General features: G+C 38.1%; 1 protein-coding gene across 1 annotated transcript in view; it reads right to left on the reverse strand.

The window, feature by feature from the left end:
• The window catches only part of LOC103571617 (dachshund homolog 1), a 137,660-nt gene that overhangs the window by 46,931 nt on the left and 68,094 nt on the right, over positions 1 to 22,635 (reverse strand). The window contains exons 5-7 of the mRNA XM_014442825.2: positions 21,307 to 21,366; positions 3,499 to 3,575; positions 2,154 to 2,324 (exon numbers count right to left, since the gene is read on the reverse strand). Coding sequence (XP_014298311.1) covers positions 2,154 to 2,324; positions 3,499 to 3,575; positions 21,307 to 21,366 — 308 coding nt within the window. The remainder of the gene's footprint in view (positions 1 to 2,153; positions 2,325 to 3,498; positions 3,576 to 21,306; positions 21,367 to 22,635) is intronic.

A 22,635-nucleotide genomic window follows, 5' to 3' on the forward strand; every position in this document is an offset into this window, starting at 1 on the left:
TAAAAAAATATTTAAATGTGTGGGTATGTTAGACATATTCAGGAGGATTAATAAATTGGGCGGGTGTAAACGGCAACAAGGACGTTTTGAAAAAACAGAGGGACCAAAAGACTTATGCAAGGTGCGTGTCTTGGAGTCGTAACCCCAGGATTCGCTTGTAACCCTTCACTTGAGCCGAGTTCCCTGATTTAGCGTCAACGAAATCGGGTTTCCGAGGCTGCCAGCCGATCTTCAGGACATTTTCGAGAGAACGTATGGGTTGGGTGAGCAAAAAACAAGAGGATTAATAGAGGGATAAGGAGGAGAGAGCCGATAGGACGATTAGCAAGACCGTGCGGGTGGCAATCGAAGCGTCAAAATAAAAGACTCATGTCTTATGGTTATTGCCAAGTGAGTGCTGGTGGACAAGATGTCTGCGTGGGTTCTCAATGCTGCTCCTCTCATCTCCGAGCGTCACCGCACTAAGTGACCACTCGCGACTCCTTTCGCTGCCCACACCAGCTCCGAGCACATCCGAGATTCTGGTCTGCCGAGTAGAGAGTGAGAGAGCCCAGCAGAACAAAAGTTATTTAATCGACTGAGAAAGAAAACTACTCGGGCCTGTGTGTGCTTTATGGCCAATGATATGTGTATTTATTGTATCGTCTTTTAATTATCAGCGTGCGCACCTACAACGAAACGGCATTCTGTAACTTATTGCCGACGGGCTCTCTCGCGATCGGATTTAATGCTCGCGCCTTACCACCGATCCGCCGGCACCCTTTTGATACCCACCTCTCGCTCTCGCTCTTTATCTTTTACGGGAAACCATTACAATTATCGGACAAAAAAAAAAATAAACAAAATAAATCCACGCGCGTTTTCTTCAGTTCTTTATATTTAGTATTATAGTGTTGCATTGTTGGCGCTAAAAAAATATGTATATATATTTTTTAAAACTCTTTCTCATACTTACGGTGTTTCTCTTAAAATCAGCGACTGAGGAATCGGCAAATCAGAATTCGATTCCGAGAAAAATAAAGACGAGAGAAAGAGAATGGCGCGGAGGAGCCGATAGGGGAGGGAGGTAAGAAGAGAATCCACACGCGGTGGAGGAGACTAAGTCTCATTAAATCAGAACGGCATTCCACGGGTGTGTACACTCCCACGGACATTCGATGGGGTTCTACTTCGATCACCATAGGTAGGATGTACCGGTGCATACAACACGCTGCGAGACACGAGCTGATCGCCCCTCCTGGCTCCACTGCAACACGCATCAGACTCCACTACTGGACCAGCTCCTTATACACATCCACATACTTAACATATTATTTTATTTATCTATACATCTATATCTATATATGTTAATATTCCTCGAACTGATATGAAAAATAAATTTTTCGAATCAAAGTCGGGCGTTTGATTTTTAGTTGTCACGAACATCCGCGTTAATTGGGTCCGCAATACAGCCTACCAGATACCTTTTATTTTCTCGGCAGCGCCACCGAGCCACTAAAGTAAGAAAATAAGTATGCTCGTTTGGCAGCGATGATCGATGAGCGGCTTTGACCTGCCAGTCGTTTTACTCACGTACGACTTCCATTTTACACTGATGCTAATGTCGATGTAAGAGTATCGGTCTGCTGATGCTGATGTGGGTGATGCTGTGGTCACCGTCCAAATCGATATAATTATTTTTATGCTCATAAGTAGTCAGATAGCCCAAGTCAAGACTCGAGAAAAAATTTAAAAAGAGTGAGTGAGTGAGTGAGTGAGTGAGAGGCTCGGGCTCCAAAGCAAAGCTGATGATGATGGTTGAAACGAGATCGATGTGTTGAACACTTCTCAAGCAAATGTACCTCATATGTGTTGTGTGACGGACGTTTTCTACCATCGATAAAAGATTGCCACTTCTCTTTTGCTAATTGCCCTTCTTCTTCTTCGTTACAATCTCACTCTCGCTCGCTTTCTTTCTTTCTTTATTTTAAATCCTCAACCGCATTATAACACTACCCGTCGTTCATCACTGTCCAGAATCCTCGATAATTAATCAACGACGCCTTTTAAATTATTTTTTTACCCCCGACGCTAATCAAAACCTGGGTATTTTTTTTTTTTTGGACTAAGAGCTGATAGGAAGCATTGTTCGATGATTGGTGATAGATACTGACCTTCGTCTTTCTCGTTGTCGTCTTCCAGGTCGTCGGACAAATTGTCGTCCTCGTCTTCGTCGTCGTGCGAGCGGTGTGACGCAGCCCCTTCGCTTCCCGAGGGCTCGCCGATGCTGCCGCTTCCCGCGGTTTTCGACAAATTCAACACCGGGCTGTGGCCATTCGACGACCCTGGAATTATAAATTATTAATTTTATTTTTGAAACAAGTATCAAGTTGGTTTAAGTAATGCGAGTGTTTATTTAGTAGATGGATCCAATCTAAATATAAATATACATGTGTGTATGTGTGTTTAATACAAATGAAAGGTCCACGTCAATTTGATGGATTTTATTTACACGCAACATTCTCCCTATTTTAACAAGTACAAGTCTCGCTGGAATATCTTATATTCCTCTCTCATTCCACCCTTATATAGATATATATACATATTCTGTACCTCTCAATCCCTAATTTCCCAGCGTATTTGGTATCCAAGAGGATTTTAATCCTGACGTGGATGGATCTGTTTGGCCAGCAAGCTGACGAAAGACCGCATAGGTGACGTATGAGTCTGTGCCCACAATCTTTTAGAATTCGTACGGGAATGAAAAGGAGGACAAATAAAAATAAATTACCATAAAATGAATTTATTGGAATAAATAAAACTAAAAAAGTCACACGAGAGTCAATCGGAGAAAAATAAACCAACGAAACAAAACTCGACATCAATGTCTGTAGCAATAAAACTTAACAAAAAAATATATCGCGTAGAAAATGAGAGACATCGAACCGAGATAAAGGGTTCGGCCAAACGGATTAAAATATTACGAGGAATCAGAGAGAAAGGCTCTTTTGCCATGAGGCGAGCCACGGTCCCGAAACCTGATACATCTAAAACTCGCTCCCTTCTTCCTCTTTTATTATTATTCCTTTCTTACTCTCGTGTTGATTTATTTGTAATTTATATCATCTTGATGTCCAGAATACGCACAGCCAAATAGTCTGCGTACTAAAAATTCGTTTCAACGAACGGAAGAACAAAAGCCGCCCGGAAGAACTTGAGCTAGTCGATGGAATAGAAGGAAAGAAGAAGAAGACCCGAGTAGGACAAGACGAGAAATATGTCAAGAGGATTTTTATGCATCACCAGGCTTTTATTCTGAGCACTCGGCTCTACTATCTTAATTCTTCTGACACACTACTTCCCTCGTTGATCCCGAGTCCATCAAATATCTATCTCTATAACCGATTATTGCTGATTTATTGTCAATTAAATGTCAAAAAAAAAAAAAACATTATTTATATGTCTGCTCATATACTTGTATTGTGTACAGAGAAATGTATACAGCAAAAGGTTACGTACCATTGTGCGAGCTGAGATCTCTGGGCTTGTGATCCAACGCCAGCGCTCGGTCAGCTTCTCCTCGCTCTTCTCTCAGCCTGTAACACACAAATACACGACAATTTAATATACATATATATGATTGAGTATGTAACGAAGCTTTGGATTGCCGAGTTAATAAATTGCTGATTCGAATGATCGGGCGTGTAAGTTGTTCCCAACTTCTCGTCAATTTTATTTATTTATTATTGTTATTGTTGTTGTTATTATAATTATCATTATCATCATCATTGGTTTTATTTTACTGAAAGTTATAATTAAGTAATTATTTTACGTGGTGCGTGGGCTGATAAGTGAGGGTTTTCATGTTGAATCATCTCACGTACACCATTTTGCCTTTATTTTATCGTTTTCACTCTGTACGGACCTTTTTCTACATGTATTTACATAATAATAATAATAATAATAATAATAATAATAATAATATGGACGAGAGGCTGAGTTTTAAAGTTTGAAAAAGTTTATCAAATATTAAGTTTAAATATATAAGGATGAAATGTTTATAAATTTAATTAATAATGGACATGAAAAGTGAATCTGTATTTATAATTTTGTTGATAACTTTTTGAGGAATATTGCAAGTTTATAAGTCTCGTTATAACTCGAGGGACAAACTAGCTGGATAAAACTTTTAATCTTGTAATTTTTATTTTTATTTTCTGGAGTGACATTTTTTAAAAATTTTTTTTTATAAAAAAAACATGAGGGGGTTGTTTAGAAAAGTGCCAGATAAAATGGTTAAGATTTCTTGGCAAGTTTTGTGTATATTAATCCAGTGGTTGTAAATGACAGTGACCCTCGGGTTGAAGCTGAAAAAACAGCCCCTGGGTCATAACAATAAAAACCCTTTTTATATTTTATTTTAACTCGAATTCATCTTCGGCCATAATAATTGTAGCTTAGCAATAAAACTTTTTTTATTGCGAGCTTGTAAAAATGTTATTTAATATTAACAGCAAAAAATTTCGGGTTAATTTTTATAAAATTTTCCGTAGAAAGTGAGGAAAAGAAATAAAAAAAAATAAATAATAATATTTTGAGGATTGGTCTGAGGGTTTTTTCGCCTGGAATCGAACCGCGGACCATTAAGTAAGAAGTTAATATCATTAAATATAATATTGGGCGCATCTGGGAGCCGCAGAGCACTTACCCAAGCCAAGAGTAACACCACCGCAGCCCCCTCATTTTACAGAGCATCGCGAGAACTCCCGGCTCTTATTATACATAATACTTTTCCAACGCCCTTTCTATATTCCTCCCAGCAGCCCACCCACCCATCTGGCTACCCGGCATTCTGCCGAGCCCCGTTAGCTCTTGGGTTACACAGAACAACCTCGCCGTCGTAGCTCCTGCTCCCCGCGCCTTAATTTTTTAATGAGAAAATGCTTTCAAAGAGAAACACCCAAAGAGATACTGTGTCTACCAGCAATAAGTCACAAGCTGATGGCCTCGCGGTCGTTCAAACCGCAAAATAACCTGAGGAAAATTCACAAAAACCATTTTTACTACTTTCCCATTATTTACTTTTTACTTTTCCGCCTTTTCCTCTCATATTTAATTTTTATTTCCGCGCCATTTCACTCACAGCCGCCTCCTTCTTACATTTTTTTATCACCTTATCAAAATATATAATTTATCAAATATCAGACATTACCACCAATCAGTTGTATACTTCTCAATCCATCTTGTAAAATATATGAAAAATTATAAAGTCTACTCTTCGTGATATCAACAACTTTGTGTTAATATGCTACGGCTTTCATTATTATATCTTCCCAGTCTCTTCATTCATATATATGTATATATATATAGATAATAGATACATATATGTATAAAGAGTAATTAGTAACGCTCATTTTCATATAAAATCTACTGCGAAAAGGCTGCACTGTTATAATATAAAATATTATTTCGTAATTAATTTTCTGTTTTAATTATAAAATTTTTTTTTTCATTACTAAAAAATTTAATTAAATAATTTAAGCTGCAAATTGTTGAGTAAAAATTGAGAACTTTGTTATGAAGCCACGCAACAAGTTACGTTGGTATTAAATATCAAATATGATGTGTAAATATTTATAAACGTACAATATGCGGTCTTTGTTGGGGACACAATGTGTCATGTATTTGATTTAAATTTGTCTGTCGCGAGGACAAAAATATAAAATCAAACGCACCCTCGTGGCACAGCGAGTCGCGATAATGATGACAACAATTGTAATTTCAGAGAACAAAGGACCGCGGTTATGAATACGAGAGTTATGCCTTTAGATCGCTAGGACACTGTTCCAGGCATTTCCAATAAGCGTACAGTTAAATTATATATATAAATATATAGAGTGGTTTTTTAGAAAATGAAATTAAAGTATTGATTTTTGAAAAAATAACGGAATAAAAATTATCAACATTAATTAATAGAGTTTAAAAATTAGACGCGTCGACTGAAACAATATCCTTCTCATTAGGAGCCCAAGAGCAGTCTCCAGTATCATTAATATCGCTGGTAGCTCGAAGAAACCTACAAGAGGGAATAATAAACAGCCATGATGTAGTCTGAAGGAATGAGGAAAAGGGTGAGTTGTTTTATCTTTATCTCAGTTTTCATCTCGCTCTGTTATACAGCAGAGACCAGTAACATGATCCAAAGTGACGAAAATTTTAGAACTAAGTGTCATTCGAGGCAGAGAAGAGTCTCAAGAACCAGCGTCCTTCAAGACTCTTTACATTATTATTGATAATTGTTTAAGAAGACAGGAAGATTGAATATCAAATTACCCAGTGTCTTTGACAACTTGTTTCTTGTCATCAACTAAACTACTGCGTGATCACTGAAATATTGTCAAACACGCTTACAACATTTATCAAATTGGTCAGCAGCCGAATAAAAATATAAGTAATAACAAAAAAAAAATATGAGAGAAGGAAGCAAATGCTCCGAGGGGTTCGAAGATTCAATCAGCAAATGCCGGGCATTCCATAGACGTCAATAAAGCCAGAAAAGTAAGACATTTATCCGTAAATTAAATCCATTATTTGTTTTTTTTTTTTTTTTTTTTATCGAAAATAATAGATTGTAAAATTTATCTAAGCGGGAAGAAAGTTAATATTTTTATAAAAAATAGGGTACGAAGGATTTGTGTAGGATAGCTAACAGATTTCGACATGGACCTCCTGCGGATAAAAGCGGACTATTTGAATTCCTTGTTTCATCAACTCCCCTCGGTGCAGCCTTGACTAATAGATCTCAGCAGCAGTCATGACACAATCATACGCAGACTACCGTTGCTAACTTGATATCAATCCGCGTAGCCAGGATCCGGTGCCGGAGAAAGTCTGATGCTGTAGAGAGTGTGGATGTCTGTGAGTGTGCTGAAAGTGCTGGTTCTCGCGCCTCCCTGGGGGTAACAAGTCGCTGATAAATGATCCAGCGCCCGGTGTACCGACGATTGAGATTAATTTCGCGGATGTTACATTCGATACTCGGCACGATATTTTAGCCGGGTTTACTCGTCAATAACTACCGGGACGACTGGGAATGAGGGTGTTTGTAAATAAATAAAAAAACATAATAGCGATCCAAGAAGCTGCGCAGAGTCTATGGTATAAAAGTCGACAGTCATCCAAGAGGGTGATGACATTGAGAAGAAGGAAGAAAAAATAGCTAACGGTGGTAACGTGAGCCTTCAATTATGCCGAATAACGTTCAATTATTTGGAATGCAGTGGAGATAGCAAATGAGGGAAGAGAGTCTTTAGACGAGTCACGACTTGTGATGCCGGATGAAATAATTAGGACTCCCCTGGTTTGGCCTCTTTACATATTTTATTTTTTCTCCATCTCTTCATCTCCTTTCCGGGATCTGCTGGCTGATGCTGGGTATTTATGAAATAATCGATCAGACTACACAGCTCCCTTTACTTGGGTACGATGCAGCTAATTATGCAGCATCCAACCCCAGCGATGGAACCCCCGCGGACAGGAAATGAGACTCCCCGAGTTCCGTTGGCTCTACTGTTGGTATTGCTGATGCTGATGCTGATATTGGTGCCGGTAGTTCTATATCTTTAAGGTGTATTTAACACACAAACGACTCGCCGAGATACCGAGTCAAATGTAGTACAGTCAGCGGTGGATTAAGTTGAGTTTGAGCCCAAGACGTTAAACCCAAAGTTTATGTTTCTTAGAGCGACAGCGGTTTAATTAGACTACCAAGACGATGACAACGAAACTACAACGGCCGGCATTTTCACCCGCCTGGATACTGACTTGATTGAGCTAAATTGTTTTCTCGAGGCAATATAACCTCCAGCGATAACGGGAATCAAAATCAAGACACTGCATGATTACCTGGAAGACAATAGCAATGAGCCGCTCGAACAATAGATTTGAATAGCTAACTAACGGAGGAGAAGCTCTTCCACCAACGGTAGAAGCAGTTTAGAACCTACTAAATGACGCTTTTTGATACTCATTTAAGCTTATTTCTTGTTTCTTCTCTTATTTACTTATACATGTTTCTACTCCCTTTGAATTTTCGGCTGCTCCTCGATTTGAATTTTGCACGTTCCTGAAATGAGAACGACGACGCTCAAGAAAGGGTTTGAATTATGAATCAGCTGTGGATATGCTGTGCGATGATGTTTTGTTGCTTCTGCCCGGGATTTGATGGAGAAAGGGCTAGATGGTGGAGTGGAAGGAGGGATGGCAGCAGATACGATCACGACTTGATAATAGATGCTACGAATAGAGTGAAAAAATCTATTTCAATTTTAAGCATTCGGTGATCGGAATCTAGTCTAGAAGCACTCGTACATAAATTTAAAAATTATTAGATACTTTTCTATTTATGGTTATTTTTTTCTTTCAAATAGGCTGGGATGTGTCGCATGTGGGTTCGGCATTGGCATATGCCTGGAAACGCGTTACGAGAAGATAACGCGACCCCTTTCTATTTCTTCGACCCCAATGGATTTTGTCTGGTTGGGTCGAGCTGCCAGCGGTTGTTGATGTGCACAGTGGCTAAATGTAAAATCAACACTACGGAATATGGATATCTGTTGTGATGGCGGTGGGGAAATAGTCTGCAGTTTAAATTTTCTACAATACCAGGGGAACGAAAAAAAGTGTATTTGAGTATAAATCAGAATCAAGAGAAAATAAAAATCACTTTCCAGCATTGTGGTGAGTATGTGGATGATTCGATTAAGGACTATCGATGGTCGTTATGGAACCCGAGGGACCGAGACATGAGAGCCCGAAAATGTTAAGAGTTTGACAAGGAGAGATAGAGAGAGAAAGGGAGTGGCTTATCGCGGTTCATGGGGATGGTGAGTTGATCTTTTCCATCGAATGTCATCCAACGACGAGGACAACGACGAGGTTTTTACTTTCCCCGAATCCCATTCTGTGAAAGTCACTTTTTACGGTTCTGCTTCTTTACTATTTTTCTTGATGCTAAAAGCGAAGTGATGCTACACAAAAGCTCCTCAGATAAGGACGTCACATATGACAATATATATTTTATCAGATTTTATATGTTTTTTTTTTGTACTATTATTATTTCCATGATATTTGATACTTGTGACTAAAATAATTATCGTTATTGTTCAGAAATATGACATATGTTTGTTTATGTTTATTACTTTAAACTACAGAGGCTGTAGTGTACACTCGAGTTATGTATGCATGCATGCATGTTATGAATAATTCTATCCCGATTTACCCCTTTGGGTGCCCCCATAGCCTTGAGGGATGCTTCGAGTCTTAGAGAGTAAGAAAGAGATCGAATGCGGGGTTGGTTTGACTCGTGAGCTTGGGGTTGCGGAACATCGACGATAAGTCTCTCGAGTTCGATCGTTCACTCTCTTTCCCTCGACAATTGTTGCCCCCGAATGCTTAGCCGCCAGGCAAAACGCAAATAAACTCTCAACCCTCCCCCTCCATCAACATCGAGAGCCCCACAGCACGATGGTATTGCTGCTACCAAGTGCAGATTGAAGAAAAATAGACTCCCAACTTTTTGCAACCGATCTAGCTTTCCCTGTAATTTTCTTATTTTATCAACAGCTCTTCAATTTTAAAATACAACACTTGTCATTGAGTTGTCGAAATATTGTTATTTCGAATTTAAAACCCTGCCACCGCTCTCTTGAACAAACTTACATCCATATACGTATAATACTTTGCTACATGCACGATTTCATGCTCCCCTTTTTCTACTTAACTTTTGTGCCGACACTTTTCTCGACTCTCTGTTATCAGGTTTGCGCAAGAATAGGATTCGAAGACGCTTCCGTAAACCATAACCGTACCGGTAACTGCCACCCTCTGACTGATTCAACTTATTCTCTTCCTCGACACCTTGCGTGTCAACCCTCTCTGGTGTGGAAGCATGCCGAGAAAATGTCTCGATTTTTTCTTCAACAAAATACTCGGAATTATTTTTGATATTTTCACTTTACGTAAAATTGAATACTCGAAAAACTGAATGGCTTTTTGTAGCCATGGGATTCGCTTGGCATTCAGGGAACGCAACCCCTTCGAAAAGTCGAGATATCACGAGAGATGACAGTATCGCACGTTTCACGGCACTTAAAAATACGGATGGTGAATTAATGAAATAAAATACTCGCATTGTATGAGTGCTTTTAACGTTTTCCTGTATGTGGAGTTATATATATCCACCCTCTATCACACTATATACAGATATATATCTCTCTTGATTTTTATGATTTTCCGCCCTCACGTCTCACCTTGCGGCTCGACATCGTTCTCATCAAGCTACGGTTAATTTCTGAACAACCCTTTCCGGATAGCTCGGGGTAACGAAGAATGCTGAACGAGAGAACGAGAAAGAGGTCGAAAGAGCATTCTGATGTGCCATGGGGAAGTATATTAAGCGACACTTGGAATTACAAATAACAAATTGCAATTTGATTCCCCGTACGCGCGAGGACTCTTCTCATCCCCCACAGGGTTCGGTGAGCCAAGGGCGCAATTTATCATTAGGGACGACTATTTGGTGACATTTCGCTCTGTGGTATTCATATTCTTCTCACACTTTCGCTCCACCATAATTTTATATCCAGACCAAAAAATAATTTCCACATACAGAAGACCCAATAAAAAATAATTTAACCAAAGGGTCACTCTCAGATTATGCGTGTCCACTATGTTGAATTTCATTTAGACCTAGTGAAGGAATTCGAACAGAAAAACGATAGCAAGCAAAGGATATCACGTTGGTACGTGACACGGCACCCAGTCCAGCAGAATCTCCTGGGCTGCGTGGATCCCAAATAAACATCTGTGGAATGAGTGTACGTTTATAAACCTGCTGGGGGTTTAGTTAGATTTTGTTTAGCCAAGAGAGAGGGGGAATGAGGGTAGGAAAGGCGCATCCCCTGAGCAGTATCGATCGGTGACTTTAAAATTCAAAGAGACCGACAATGGCTCTGTGTTCCTTTCTATTCTCTCGCTCTCTTTACTGTAACTCCCACAACCCACACCCCAGACCCCGACTACAGTACACTAGTACGAACAGAACCAACCTCGGTTGATACAATATTATATTCCATTCCTCAGGTTTTCATTGTCTGGGCCTAAAGCCCTGCGCTAATAATAAAAGATTGCTAGCTCACAGTACCTCCTTACTCTCGGTAGCGAAAGGACCGAGTAAAAAGTAAGCGAGACAGAATAGCAATGAGGATGTGAGAAGTGAAGAACCAAGAGAGAAAATGTGTATAAGTCTCGGGGCGACTTCTAAGAGCCTTCCTAACTTTAGTACTACATCATCTTGCCCGATAGCAGACTATAATGCTTCTGTTCGCTGCTGAAAACTTTTGAATTCCACGTGAATTTAATATTCCGAACAACCGTCTAAGTATGTATACCCATAACTTTTCTCCTTCTTTTTTTACCTTTATCATTTTATATGTCTGATCTATTTATACGGTTTCATTCATTTCGAAGATAGCTTTACTTCTCTTGAGCAGAGCTAACCGATGAGCCCATTTCTCATGACATGACTCATGATAATAATTCTTTATCAAGCCTAGAATTTTTATTAGGACTTGTAGCTTCTGAGGAACGGCACGTTATTTATTGAGGGATAAAAGGAATGTTAAAATAATTATTTCCAGTTGGTATTGTTTTTATGCGAGCGAGTTTTAAGCTGCCAAGCAGGAAATTACCCTTCTTGCGTATGTCATACCCTTTGTGTGTCATAGGAGGCACGTAAATGTAGACGAGTCTTGCTGGAATGAGGACGTTCTATTGACGATCAAGGTACACCTGAGCTTAAATTAAATGTTTAAAGGGATGCGAAATGAAATATTTAGCGATCCAAAGGGGTTTTAAACTCTGGGGTTTGTTGGATTCAATAAATACTGGTCTTTATTTTGTAGCTTTCACTGCGGGAGAATCTGATGCATAACTTTGGTGTGTTATGATGTCAATTGCGTAAAGCGACGTCAGTTTAAATTTTAAAGCCGGGGATGAAGTCTCTATTGTTTTATTGTCGAGAAAAACAACTGAATGCAATATACTATTTGTGATTACATGTTTAGTAGGCTTTACGTCACGTGTGTCAGTGTGTGAGTCGAACGTGGACTGGAAGGGGTGTTGGAAAACAATTTAATTTACCCTTTTTTCAAAGAATGAAAGTTTAAAAAATAATAATGAAAAAGTATGAGAGTGGGTAGATGCCCGGTGAAAAGAATCGTCAGTCAACTTGGCGTTTATGAAATCCTGAAAATCGTCGATGCGATAGCGAGGGTTAGCTCGAGTGGCAAAAAATTATTTACTTTTTTTTTTTTTTTTTCTAGTGAAGTTACAGAGACTTTTTAAGCGAAACGAATTGAAACAGTGAATAGAGCTGGTTCAAAAGCTGTGCATTAGCAGGATCTGATATGAAAAGTTTTTATGTGATGGAAAAAATAAATATTGTAAGGACAATGTTTCATATAAAATTTTTACTCGAGATTGATAGCAATGGGTTTTAAAAAATAATACAAAAATAAAACGCTCTATTGAATTTTTTAAAATAAAATTCTATTCATATCAATGGAATTTTTTTTTATTTTATATAAATAATATGAAGCTAATTTATTTTATATATTAAACTTGAATTCAAATTTAACACAGAAAAAACCGTAAAAAATGGCGGAAAATTTATTTTTCTTTGTTATTTTATTTGTTTTAAACTTAAGAGGAAATCGAATAGCTCACGATGATTTGAATCAAAAAATATTAAAATAAACAATAATTTGTTATCTTCAGTCGCACACTTGTTCTTATATGTAAGATACGCTGAGAAAAGTTTGAATAAAAAAGGCGAATCCATTTGTCAAGGGGTGCGTACACTCACCCCAACTACTGAGTCAATATACAATTGAGTGTTTTTGTGTCGCTGGAAATATGTAAAACACCGTGTAAGGCACAGTGTGGTAGACCCAAATGCTTACAAGATGGACCAACATATAAAATAATAAAAGTTACTGTCATTTGTCAGACGTTCATTTTTTCAGTTGAAAAACTTTTTTATTGTTATTTTCTTTTTATTATATTTTTTTTTTTTCGCATTCCCCTTTGTTCCACAAGTTGGTATGCCACCTCGTAATTTCGTGATGTGCCAGCTGCGACTTTCGACGCAGCTACTTTGTCGAACATTTAGGTTCTCTATGGCACTTTCGGGTAAGTAGCTTCCTTAATTTTACGATCTCGCTGGATGACGACACAACACACTTACCAAGAATGAGACCAAGTGCCGTACGAAATTTTAAATAAAAAGACAGAGACAATAATTCGTAAGCGGGCGAATGGATTTGACTTTGAATTCCCTTCAGAGTTTTGCATATTGCAATAAAATCCTGTCCTCGCTTGATCCTCCGAATACTTTTTTTTATTTTTTTCATTTAATTCCCAAAGACGAACATATTGAAACATGATATCAAGTTGACACTTAATTTTATCAACGAGTAAATTTAAATTTAAATTTTTTTACTTTTTCTTTGGACTACTTTTAGATCGACGCGAGGGTCTAAACATTAAAGAGACCTGAGCTGAGAAATGGAATAAAAAAAAAAATAAAGTTAAATCTCACGGTAGAATTGCCACGCGAGTAAAACAGGTAATCTCATTCAACGTTTACGATACAGACGCTAATAAAATAATATCTACAGACGCTTTGGCAATAATATGCCGAAACAAATGTGCCAGACGACTTTTATTAAACTATCACACGAGCACAAGACACAAAAATCCAAAGAATTAAAAAAAAAAAAAAAAGAATTATAATATTCCTTTTTTAACATTTCACCCTTTAATCAGCACACACACATACATTTGTATACATATGATTTTATGTATTATATATGCATTAAATAAAATTCTTTAGCCCAACTGACGAAGGGCTTAATGATGGTTGAGAGTTGAGACAGGATAAAATGTTAAATACGAGCACCGAACACCGGAGGCTACCAATAAAATTCACATAAAATAGTCGCTTAACTAAATGCACCTGCTTCGGAATAAGACCGAGACGTACGAGATAACACGGGCACAGTTGACATCAAAATTATACCAGCGACAACTCGAATGTCATATTTTATAATGACAAATATAATTGCCAATTAGCCATTTCCCCATCGCGCCGATATATATCTGGATCGATTAACAATATATATATAGAGCAAGGGGCAACATTGGCTGACTCCAAAATTTTATATTGATGACAATAACATTAAAGATGGCGGGGTTTTATTTGAATGATTATTATTTTTATTGACTAATAACGTCTATTCGCTTTAAACTCTCGAGTTTTTAAATTTTAAACGTCACGTGACAAATGGTTTTTACGTATCGCGCAAAGTGGGAAGGGGTACACTTTCGTTGGTGTTACATATCACGAAAAAGTATGAGTGGGGTAGATGAAAATATAGTGAAGAATAAAATAAAAATAAAAAATGAGCAGGGAAGAGGGATGTGTTGTGGGAGAATATCACAGATGCGTCGTGACTGATGGTCCAGTACTTCCAGATGTATACCAACCAGTATATATAGACATAGACATACACGTAGATATAGATATAGATATAGATATGGATATGGATATAAATATATGTGTGGGTATCCCTTTTCTCTTTTTATCTAAAACTTTATTCACCGGCGTACTTTTGTTGACGGTTGTTTGTTCAGTTTGCTTGATAAAAATACCGCGGATGCATAAGCCGCGCTCTATATAAAGTATATATCATCAAAAGAATGAAATAAAAAATGACGCGAGAAAACATAAAGAGAATAACTTTAAAACACTTTGGGAATGTTTTTATAGTGATGTATACGTGTAAACTTAGTGTCACCTTATGTAAGCTTTCGTCAGATGATTAAGTCTCCCTATAGTCTGGGTTTTAAAAATTTAATATTTTTAAAAAAACATGTGTTTTATTATTTTATACCCAGACGTAAGTTTAGCTCTTGGTATATTTTTTGTTCGGCTGTGGTTTTATAAAACGGCTGTTGATTTACGGGAAACACATTTAAATATTATCGTCCAATAACTCGGGAATTAAATAATTCGTTGAGCGATGAACGATCGAGTCGTTGATGCTATTGCTGGTGGGTATACTTTTCATTAGTCGAGCACTCATCGCGTTGAGAAAATCCGAGACTATGTAAATTGAAGAGGTAACTGTGGTTTTACATATTTCAACAGTGAATCTGTTAAATCGAGAGACAGAAAGATTGTGTGCGTTCATATGTGATTTATACATATATGTAGAGATAGAATACGTGTATAGCGGCGTGAAAAGTGCAAGCCAAGCATTTTGTCGAGTGTTTTATGGAAAGCTTTAGAATTGTAGATTTTCTATGCTCCAGCGATTTATGAGAGCGCGTTCGTTGCCTGCAAAAGAGTGTCACTGACTTTCTTATTTCTATCGGTACAATATAATTTAACACCAGACGTATATTATTTAAATTTACCGACTTTTAAATTCCTCATGGACAAAATGTTTATAATAAAAATTCTCCGGGGTTTTTTTGTTGAGTTTTAAAACCCGGGCATAATCGTCACGTTCAAAGTGTCAGAAACATTTTTACAATCGTGATAAATAGAATTCTCGAGAGCTGAAGGTACCGAATTACAATTGAAAAACTATTACTCTTTAGTGATGACCAAATTGTTACATCAACAACACTTAGTAATATCATTTGTCACTCCTCCTAAGGCCTACTTGTCACCAACACAAGTCTTTTTATATTTTTTATTAACTATAATTGATAGACTAAGTCTTAATAAATAAAAAAAAAAAAAATAATAAACAAATTTATCAACAGCATTTAGAGCAACGCGTGCCCAGAAACAAAACCATCGGACGTGAAAACGGTAGTTAATTGAAAAGCACCGGAAGCGTGGCCATTAAATAAACGCGGTCAAACATTTCCGTAAATGAGAGTCATTGATATGTCATATATATCGAGCTGTTAAATCGACAGACTGAAAGACCGAGTGAGAGATATATAGACAAACACCACTGGTACTTTTGATAATGAACTAATATTTGCGGTGTCCAGAGAGAGACATGTGTGTACATGTAGGTCAGTGTACGTGTGTGTGCTCAGAGCGATGTATTCCTGAGGATCTACAGAGACCTAGAGTAAATACCGGCACCCAGGTCGGCCCCTCATCTGCCCCAACCTTTACTCTTGGCTATGCTCATATGCAGCTCGTGTAGGTGCGTCCAGTGTGTCCACTCGCGGACTCGTGTTATCAGCGACCCTTGTTCAAATACGCGCTCAACTCCCGAGGCCACAGATCCCACGATCCTCAACTTCGGTACACATTTCCTCCCATTCCATTTAATTTTATAAAAAATTATTCCAATCATTTGAATAAATTAATTTACGTTAATTCGGTTGGTTGTAAATTATTCCGAGGAAAATAATTGGGCTTGGAGCTATCAAGTGCGATAATAATGAACAGAAACTCGCGAAATATCCCGCGGAAGGAATATCGCATGTCACACGAGTATAAATAAGTGTTGGCTCCAGATTACTGTGCATAAGTATACGATGGGAAAACAGTAGGCGAGAGCTTGTACCTCTTCTTCTTCTTCTTTTGCTTCTTCTTTGTCTTGCCCATGTTGTTCTTCTCTTGACCTCGTACTCGTAGCTAGTGTAGTGTAATATACTAGTGTAGCGTGTATAGAGAACGTCGAAGGGGAACTATTTAATAACAATATATCTTGGCTACCACAATGTTATATTGTGTGTGCTCTATTCTATTCTATTCTATTACACACTGCAGTCTGTACCTCGGATGATATTCCAGTGGTGAGAAAGACGGAATAAAAGATAGAGACATATATCACTACTGAGAGAGCATTGTGTTAACGCGGCAGTTGGTATTTGTTTTGGGGCTGATTTACAAGGATCCGCGATCTTCTTATAATTAAATTCTATCCTCGCACGCCAAAACTTTGCAATTATTTTCGCAAACTACTTCCTCAATAAACAAATTATTATAAATGTCGAATTTTTTTTCAGTCTATTAATTTATGATTAATTGGAACTTGCAGTGAATGCGCCGACGTTTTAGTGTCAAATTAATGTACCGTAGGCGGCGCTGACAATCTTTCTAAACGAGGAAGTTGTTACATATTTAGAGGCGTAACACATTAGACGTCACTATAACAGTCTATTGACTAATAATGTTTTTAATTAATCATCGTTTTGTCACCTTGAGTTAGCTCGACGCTATTCGAGGCCCGGCCTGTCTCACTCACTGTCTGTGTTGGGACGTTACGAAGCCGCTTTGTCGCGTGCCCAAGTTTGCTCGGCACCTCGTTATAGACTGACGTCTTATAATAATGTACCTTAGCATAACACGCCCTCCAGTAACCATCTTTCTCTATTTTTATACTCTAGCTTTCACTACTACCTCCCATCTCCCAACTGCACTCTTATAATTGACACATTTTTTAATGGTCCCTAAGTATTTTTTTTACTTCTTGCCGACAAATTATTCCCAAGTTTGGGTTCCAGTCTCGCATCAGGCAAAACCTCAACTTCCGTGTTGATTTTTTGATAATTTTATTTCGAAACTTGTCAAGAGCAAGGTCACGAGGATCGAAGGATTTATAAAACGAAAACCAAAAAAAAAAGTTAACCCAATTTATTCGTCTGGAGACGTGACCCTTGACGCAATTTTATTCATCACGTTTAACCGATTATTCGCCGGAAAGATTATTTTTTTCGAGCCAACTTTTTAACGACCAATGGATCAATATTATTTATAAGACGAGAAGACGAGCGATGAGGATCGATGGCAATAATGATAAACGATTCTGAGAAAGGATCCATATAAGAATTGATTGCGATGCCCTTCGACCAGTTATAAAATATTTATACACTTTTTTCAACGTTTGTCTAGGAATATTAAATATATATATACATACACATACATACTAATCTAACCTACGATAGTTTTCTCGATCACGCAAACAAAATAATTCCCCGGATGTCTGGCATACCAGACGCATTTTTTCTGTCTACTAGACTAAAAAAGTTTATCATAAATAATAATTTAGTGGGTGCGATTAATTGTTTAATCGATGAAATTAAAATTATAATAATTTTTTTTTTTTGAATGAACATAATTATGAAAATTAGCTCAAGACTGTCGTTAATTATCAGAGTGACGCTGACAAGGAGGCACGTACTCATCAGACTCCCGACTTCGCTCATGCATGCACACACGCACATGACACATGTCCATAGGATTTCCAGGCATTTGTATGTCTGTATATATAATCATATGATCATGAATCGTCCACGGTGTGTGCTCAAGCGGTTCGTTGCCGACAGTTCGTTTGAACGCAATTAGCACCGACTGATAATCCCTCGTATTATCTATTAACCGATGAATTAATTTTACTTATTAATACGTCACTTTTACTACAACACCTACTCCGATTTAATTAACAATTACATATTTTAATTAACGATTTAAATCTACTAGAAATTTTTATCTCGAGTTTTAAAAAAATATTTTGTATTTTAATTTTATTTGAATAAAAAAAAGTTTACGAGCATAAAATGATTTTATATTTTACCATAATCGTAATTCATTGCGCAATCACAAAATAACCCGTAAAAAATATTTTTTTATTATACGATTATTTATGTTTTTTATTTTCATTTTAATCATATTTATTTTAGCTGACGCTGGACTTTTATGCTGTTACCGAAGATGTTTAAAGTTTTGTATTTTAAAAATAAGTTGAGAGTGACAAAGAGTTGTGAAAGGAAGAAGCTGAGGAAGATGGAGAAGAGGGAAAGGCTCAATTTTATGAATATTATTTTCCAGCAGATGTCTTTCCCGATAAGACGTCAACGTCGGTGTAATTAATGACGTCTTGAAAAGACGATAAATATATAGAGTTAGAGGTGGAGTGGGAGAGGATGTTTTGTGCTAAAGAGTGAGCTGATAAGGAGCCGATGGTGGAAAAGCCAAATGCCGTCGTCACTGGGTTTTGGTACGAGGATAAAACGACAATGCGCGTGAATTATGCCACAATGACTGGGTAGTTTTAAACCCAGGAAGTCGACATTAGCGATCTGCCTGAGGGCACTTTGATACACCGACTTTCTATGCCGCACTGCCACCATTAATTTTACTTTACAAACTCAGTGCGTTCGCTCTGTATGTGAACCCGAGACCGGTTACGTGGCACAGAATGTCAAAAGTTTCGCGCTACCAAGCTCTTACCCGATTCAAAACTAAAACTTTGTAAATAATGTCGTCAAGATGATTTTAAAATTTACTTAAAGAATTTGATGTTCCAGACAATCTGCTAATGAATTAATTTATTTAGAAAAATAAATTTAATTAAGTGGATTTCTTTGGCCGCAGATGCGGCAAGAGAGCTCGTAAATAACGGCTGGGAGTCCGTTTGGTTGGCTGGTGGGATCGCGAGCTCTGAATGGATTAGCATAAACAAATCATCTGGATTAAGCGGGGCCGCGACTCTACGAAAACCGAGCGAGATGAAGGTCTGTGAGTGTGTGTAGAGGGAGAAAGGAATAAGGGAACGAGACAGATTCTCGGAGCATGTTAAATCAAAAGGACAAACAATTAATAACCCGACGCGCGAAGGGCCGGCGATTAATCAGAATTAAACTGTGAGTTAAATACTCGCGGGTATACACTGTGGGTGCTCAGAGTCTGCTGGTAGAGGGTACAGAGTCGGGCTAAAAGTAAAGGAGCCAAGTGTTGGGAATAAACAAAGGTTTACACATCAGTGTCAGTCGCAACAAGTCCGATTTCGCAGGCTACGGCTACTCGCCATGAATATTCACGGTCTGGTTTTCCCCAGATAGTTTTCTCTTTCTATTCTCCGGTGGGTGGGTTGACGAGGAGAACTCTGGATGGGAGTACTGTGGAGCAGAGTCAAAGGCTGGAATATCACAATACGCGTTTGTCCGGTTGACGAAGTCTGGCAAAGCAAATAGAGAGTAAGCGATGGGGCGAAAGAGAGGGTGTCGCATTTATGTGTGTGTGTATGTGTGTACTTTAAACTCTCTGTTGTTCTATATATAATAACAGTGACAAAGAAAGAGTATATAATATGTAAAGAGGGTTGCCAGTGGTCATTGCCTTTGAATTGGAAATAACGTTTCCAGCGGGCAAGTGTCGATTCGAATCCCTCTCCATTATACCGGTCACCTTATCGAAATCGAAATCCTCGTCGTCCCTCGCTCGATTTCAATGAAAAATCACCCTCTGATCCGTCGGACAAATTTTTATTTGCCGGGCAATTGAAAAAAATTCACGCTTTCAATGGTGACAAGTCAATTGTGGCAAATTGGTAATTTTTATTTTAAATAAAAACCCAGGATAAATGTTGTACATTACAGGTTGAGTGTCTGGACATATTTTGAGTGATGTTTAATGTATGATTTGTCGGCGTGGACGGGACCCCAGTCGGATTTCGGGTTGACAGTAGTTGCCAGCGATGCGAGATAAGCCTCGGATGCGGATGTAGGAGTTGAGTCGTGAGAGTAGAGTATTTCGCGGCAGTCGAATTATTTAATCCCCAAATGATGAACGAGCACGTCGCGACAATGATCTGCGTCGCGTAAAGTGACAAGTGGTTGGGATCATCGGGGTGAACCTCGTGGCAGACGCGTTTAGTTACGTTCGGAGTATAACACTATTCGGATGTGTCCTATACAACTATACCAATCAACGTTTTCATTGAGTGTGTGTGTGCATGTGTGTATTTGTGTGCAACACTCGCGCAACTGGCGGTCGCGGCGGTTAGGGGTTGAAACGATGAGATCAGTGAGATTGAGAGGAGGAGAACGCACCAACCGTACAAATCATGTTGGCATTACCGCGTCAAGCGAGGACTCAACCCATCACACGCCCGGAAACTCGATGCTGACGGTAATACTGATTTATCGGAAATGCTACGTGGTTTGATGCGTTTGCTGGTGATGCTACCACTGGCAGTGCCAGTGCCACTGCTACCTTTATCGTGCTCAATGCGTTTTACATTTTTACATAAAACCGGATACAACCCATTTTTCGGTTAATTGGGAATTATGGGACTATCGTGTACACCAAAATTCGATCACTAAAACTCAATTGGAAATTTATTTACCATTTAAATTATCCGCCTACGCTTTTAATCCATCATCAGTTTCATTTATTTTAAACCAGCATAAAAATATAAGTATATGTACATTTATTAATTTATTTCTTACCTTTCGAGATGTTTGACGATGTCTTCGTAGGCAGCTCGGCAGTTCTCCCACACGCCCGACCTTAAATTTTTAAAAAATTATTATTATAACTAACTGTAATTTTTTTCAACGAGACGTACATTTCAGACCAAATATATCATCAGCCTGAGATGAAAGAATTTAAAAAAATATATTCACGACTTGATTAAGAAATCTTTGCATTACTCAAATCAATTGCAAGTAAACTTTATTCCCAAGCAGGCTTTTGAAGTCGTTGATTAAAAAGACAAGACCAAAGTATCTTTACGCGTTAAAAAAGAACCAACAGAATTTCATTTCCGTTCGTTTTACGCTACATCGTCACATCTTTTTTTTTTTTTTTTTTTTTTTTTTTTTTTATAAAAAGTTGGTTATTTACTCATAGAATTATCTAAGATGAAAATTAATGAAATGGGTATAATTTAAATCCCTGTGCTGTAGGAAGCTCAAGATGGACAAGTGTTTATGTGTGTGTTTATCGACTAGCAAGAAGGTGGGAGGGTGAAGAAACTAGAAACAAGACAGGGATGGGGTTGCAGTGAATTAATCATATTCCGGTGTTTGTCGTGGCCCCTGTCCCTGTCCCTGTCCCCACCCGCAACGGCCTAGTCCCTCAAACGTAATCCGTCTTACCTCCTGATCTCTCTCAGGCGTTCCTTTTTCCGCTCGTCCGCGTGTGCCGGCTATAGATTTGCATTTTAATTAAAAGCAAAGCGCTGAAATCATAATGTGAAACGTGCGGTGCACGCCTTCTCCTCATCGTCATCGTCTCTGTCTTCGTATTCGTATTCGTATTCGTATTCGTAGTTGTCGTTGCTGTATATAAATATATATTTTTGTCTACACCTCACTTAACATTTATTTTAATATCAATTAAACATAAACTCCCAGCGATAAATAATTTATTCAATTATTTATTTTTATATTTATTTAAATGACGTCAAGTAGAGTCTGGCTCGGATATCAGTCGACAAGTAATCAACTGGTTCTGTGTTATGGATAATAGAAATTTATCTAGACATCCAAAAGGTAAAAATCTATAGGGAATATTAATATATAAATATATGTAAGGGTTAGGCAGACTGTAGACTACTACAGGATGTAGAATGTAACGAAAGGAAGAGAGGAAAGCAAAGGGCCAAAGCAAGAAGTAAAGGGAAACTCAACGGGCTAAAAGGCCTTAACCACAAAATCTTACACAGCGTAGGGTAAATTGAACATGTAAGGATGTAAGATGTTGGAGTTGGTAAGTGGTTGAGGTGAAGATTTTGAATATATTGTCAATACAATGTTGCCAACACGCTCCGAGGT

This window comes from Microplitis demolitor, chromosome 3 (assembly GCF_026212275.2).
Source record: "Microplitis demolitor isolate Queensland-Clemson2020A chromosome 3, iyMicDemo2.1a, whole genome shotgun sequence".
In the NCBI taxonomy this organism is placed as follows: Eukaryota; Metazoa; Arthropoda; class Insecta; order Hymenoptera; family Braconidae; genus Microplitis; species Microplitis demolitor.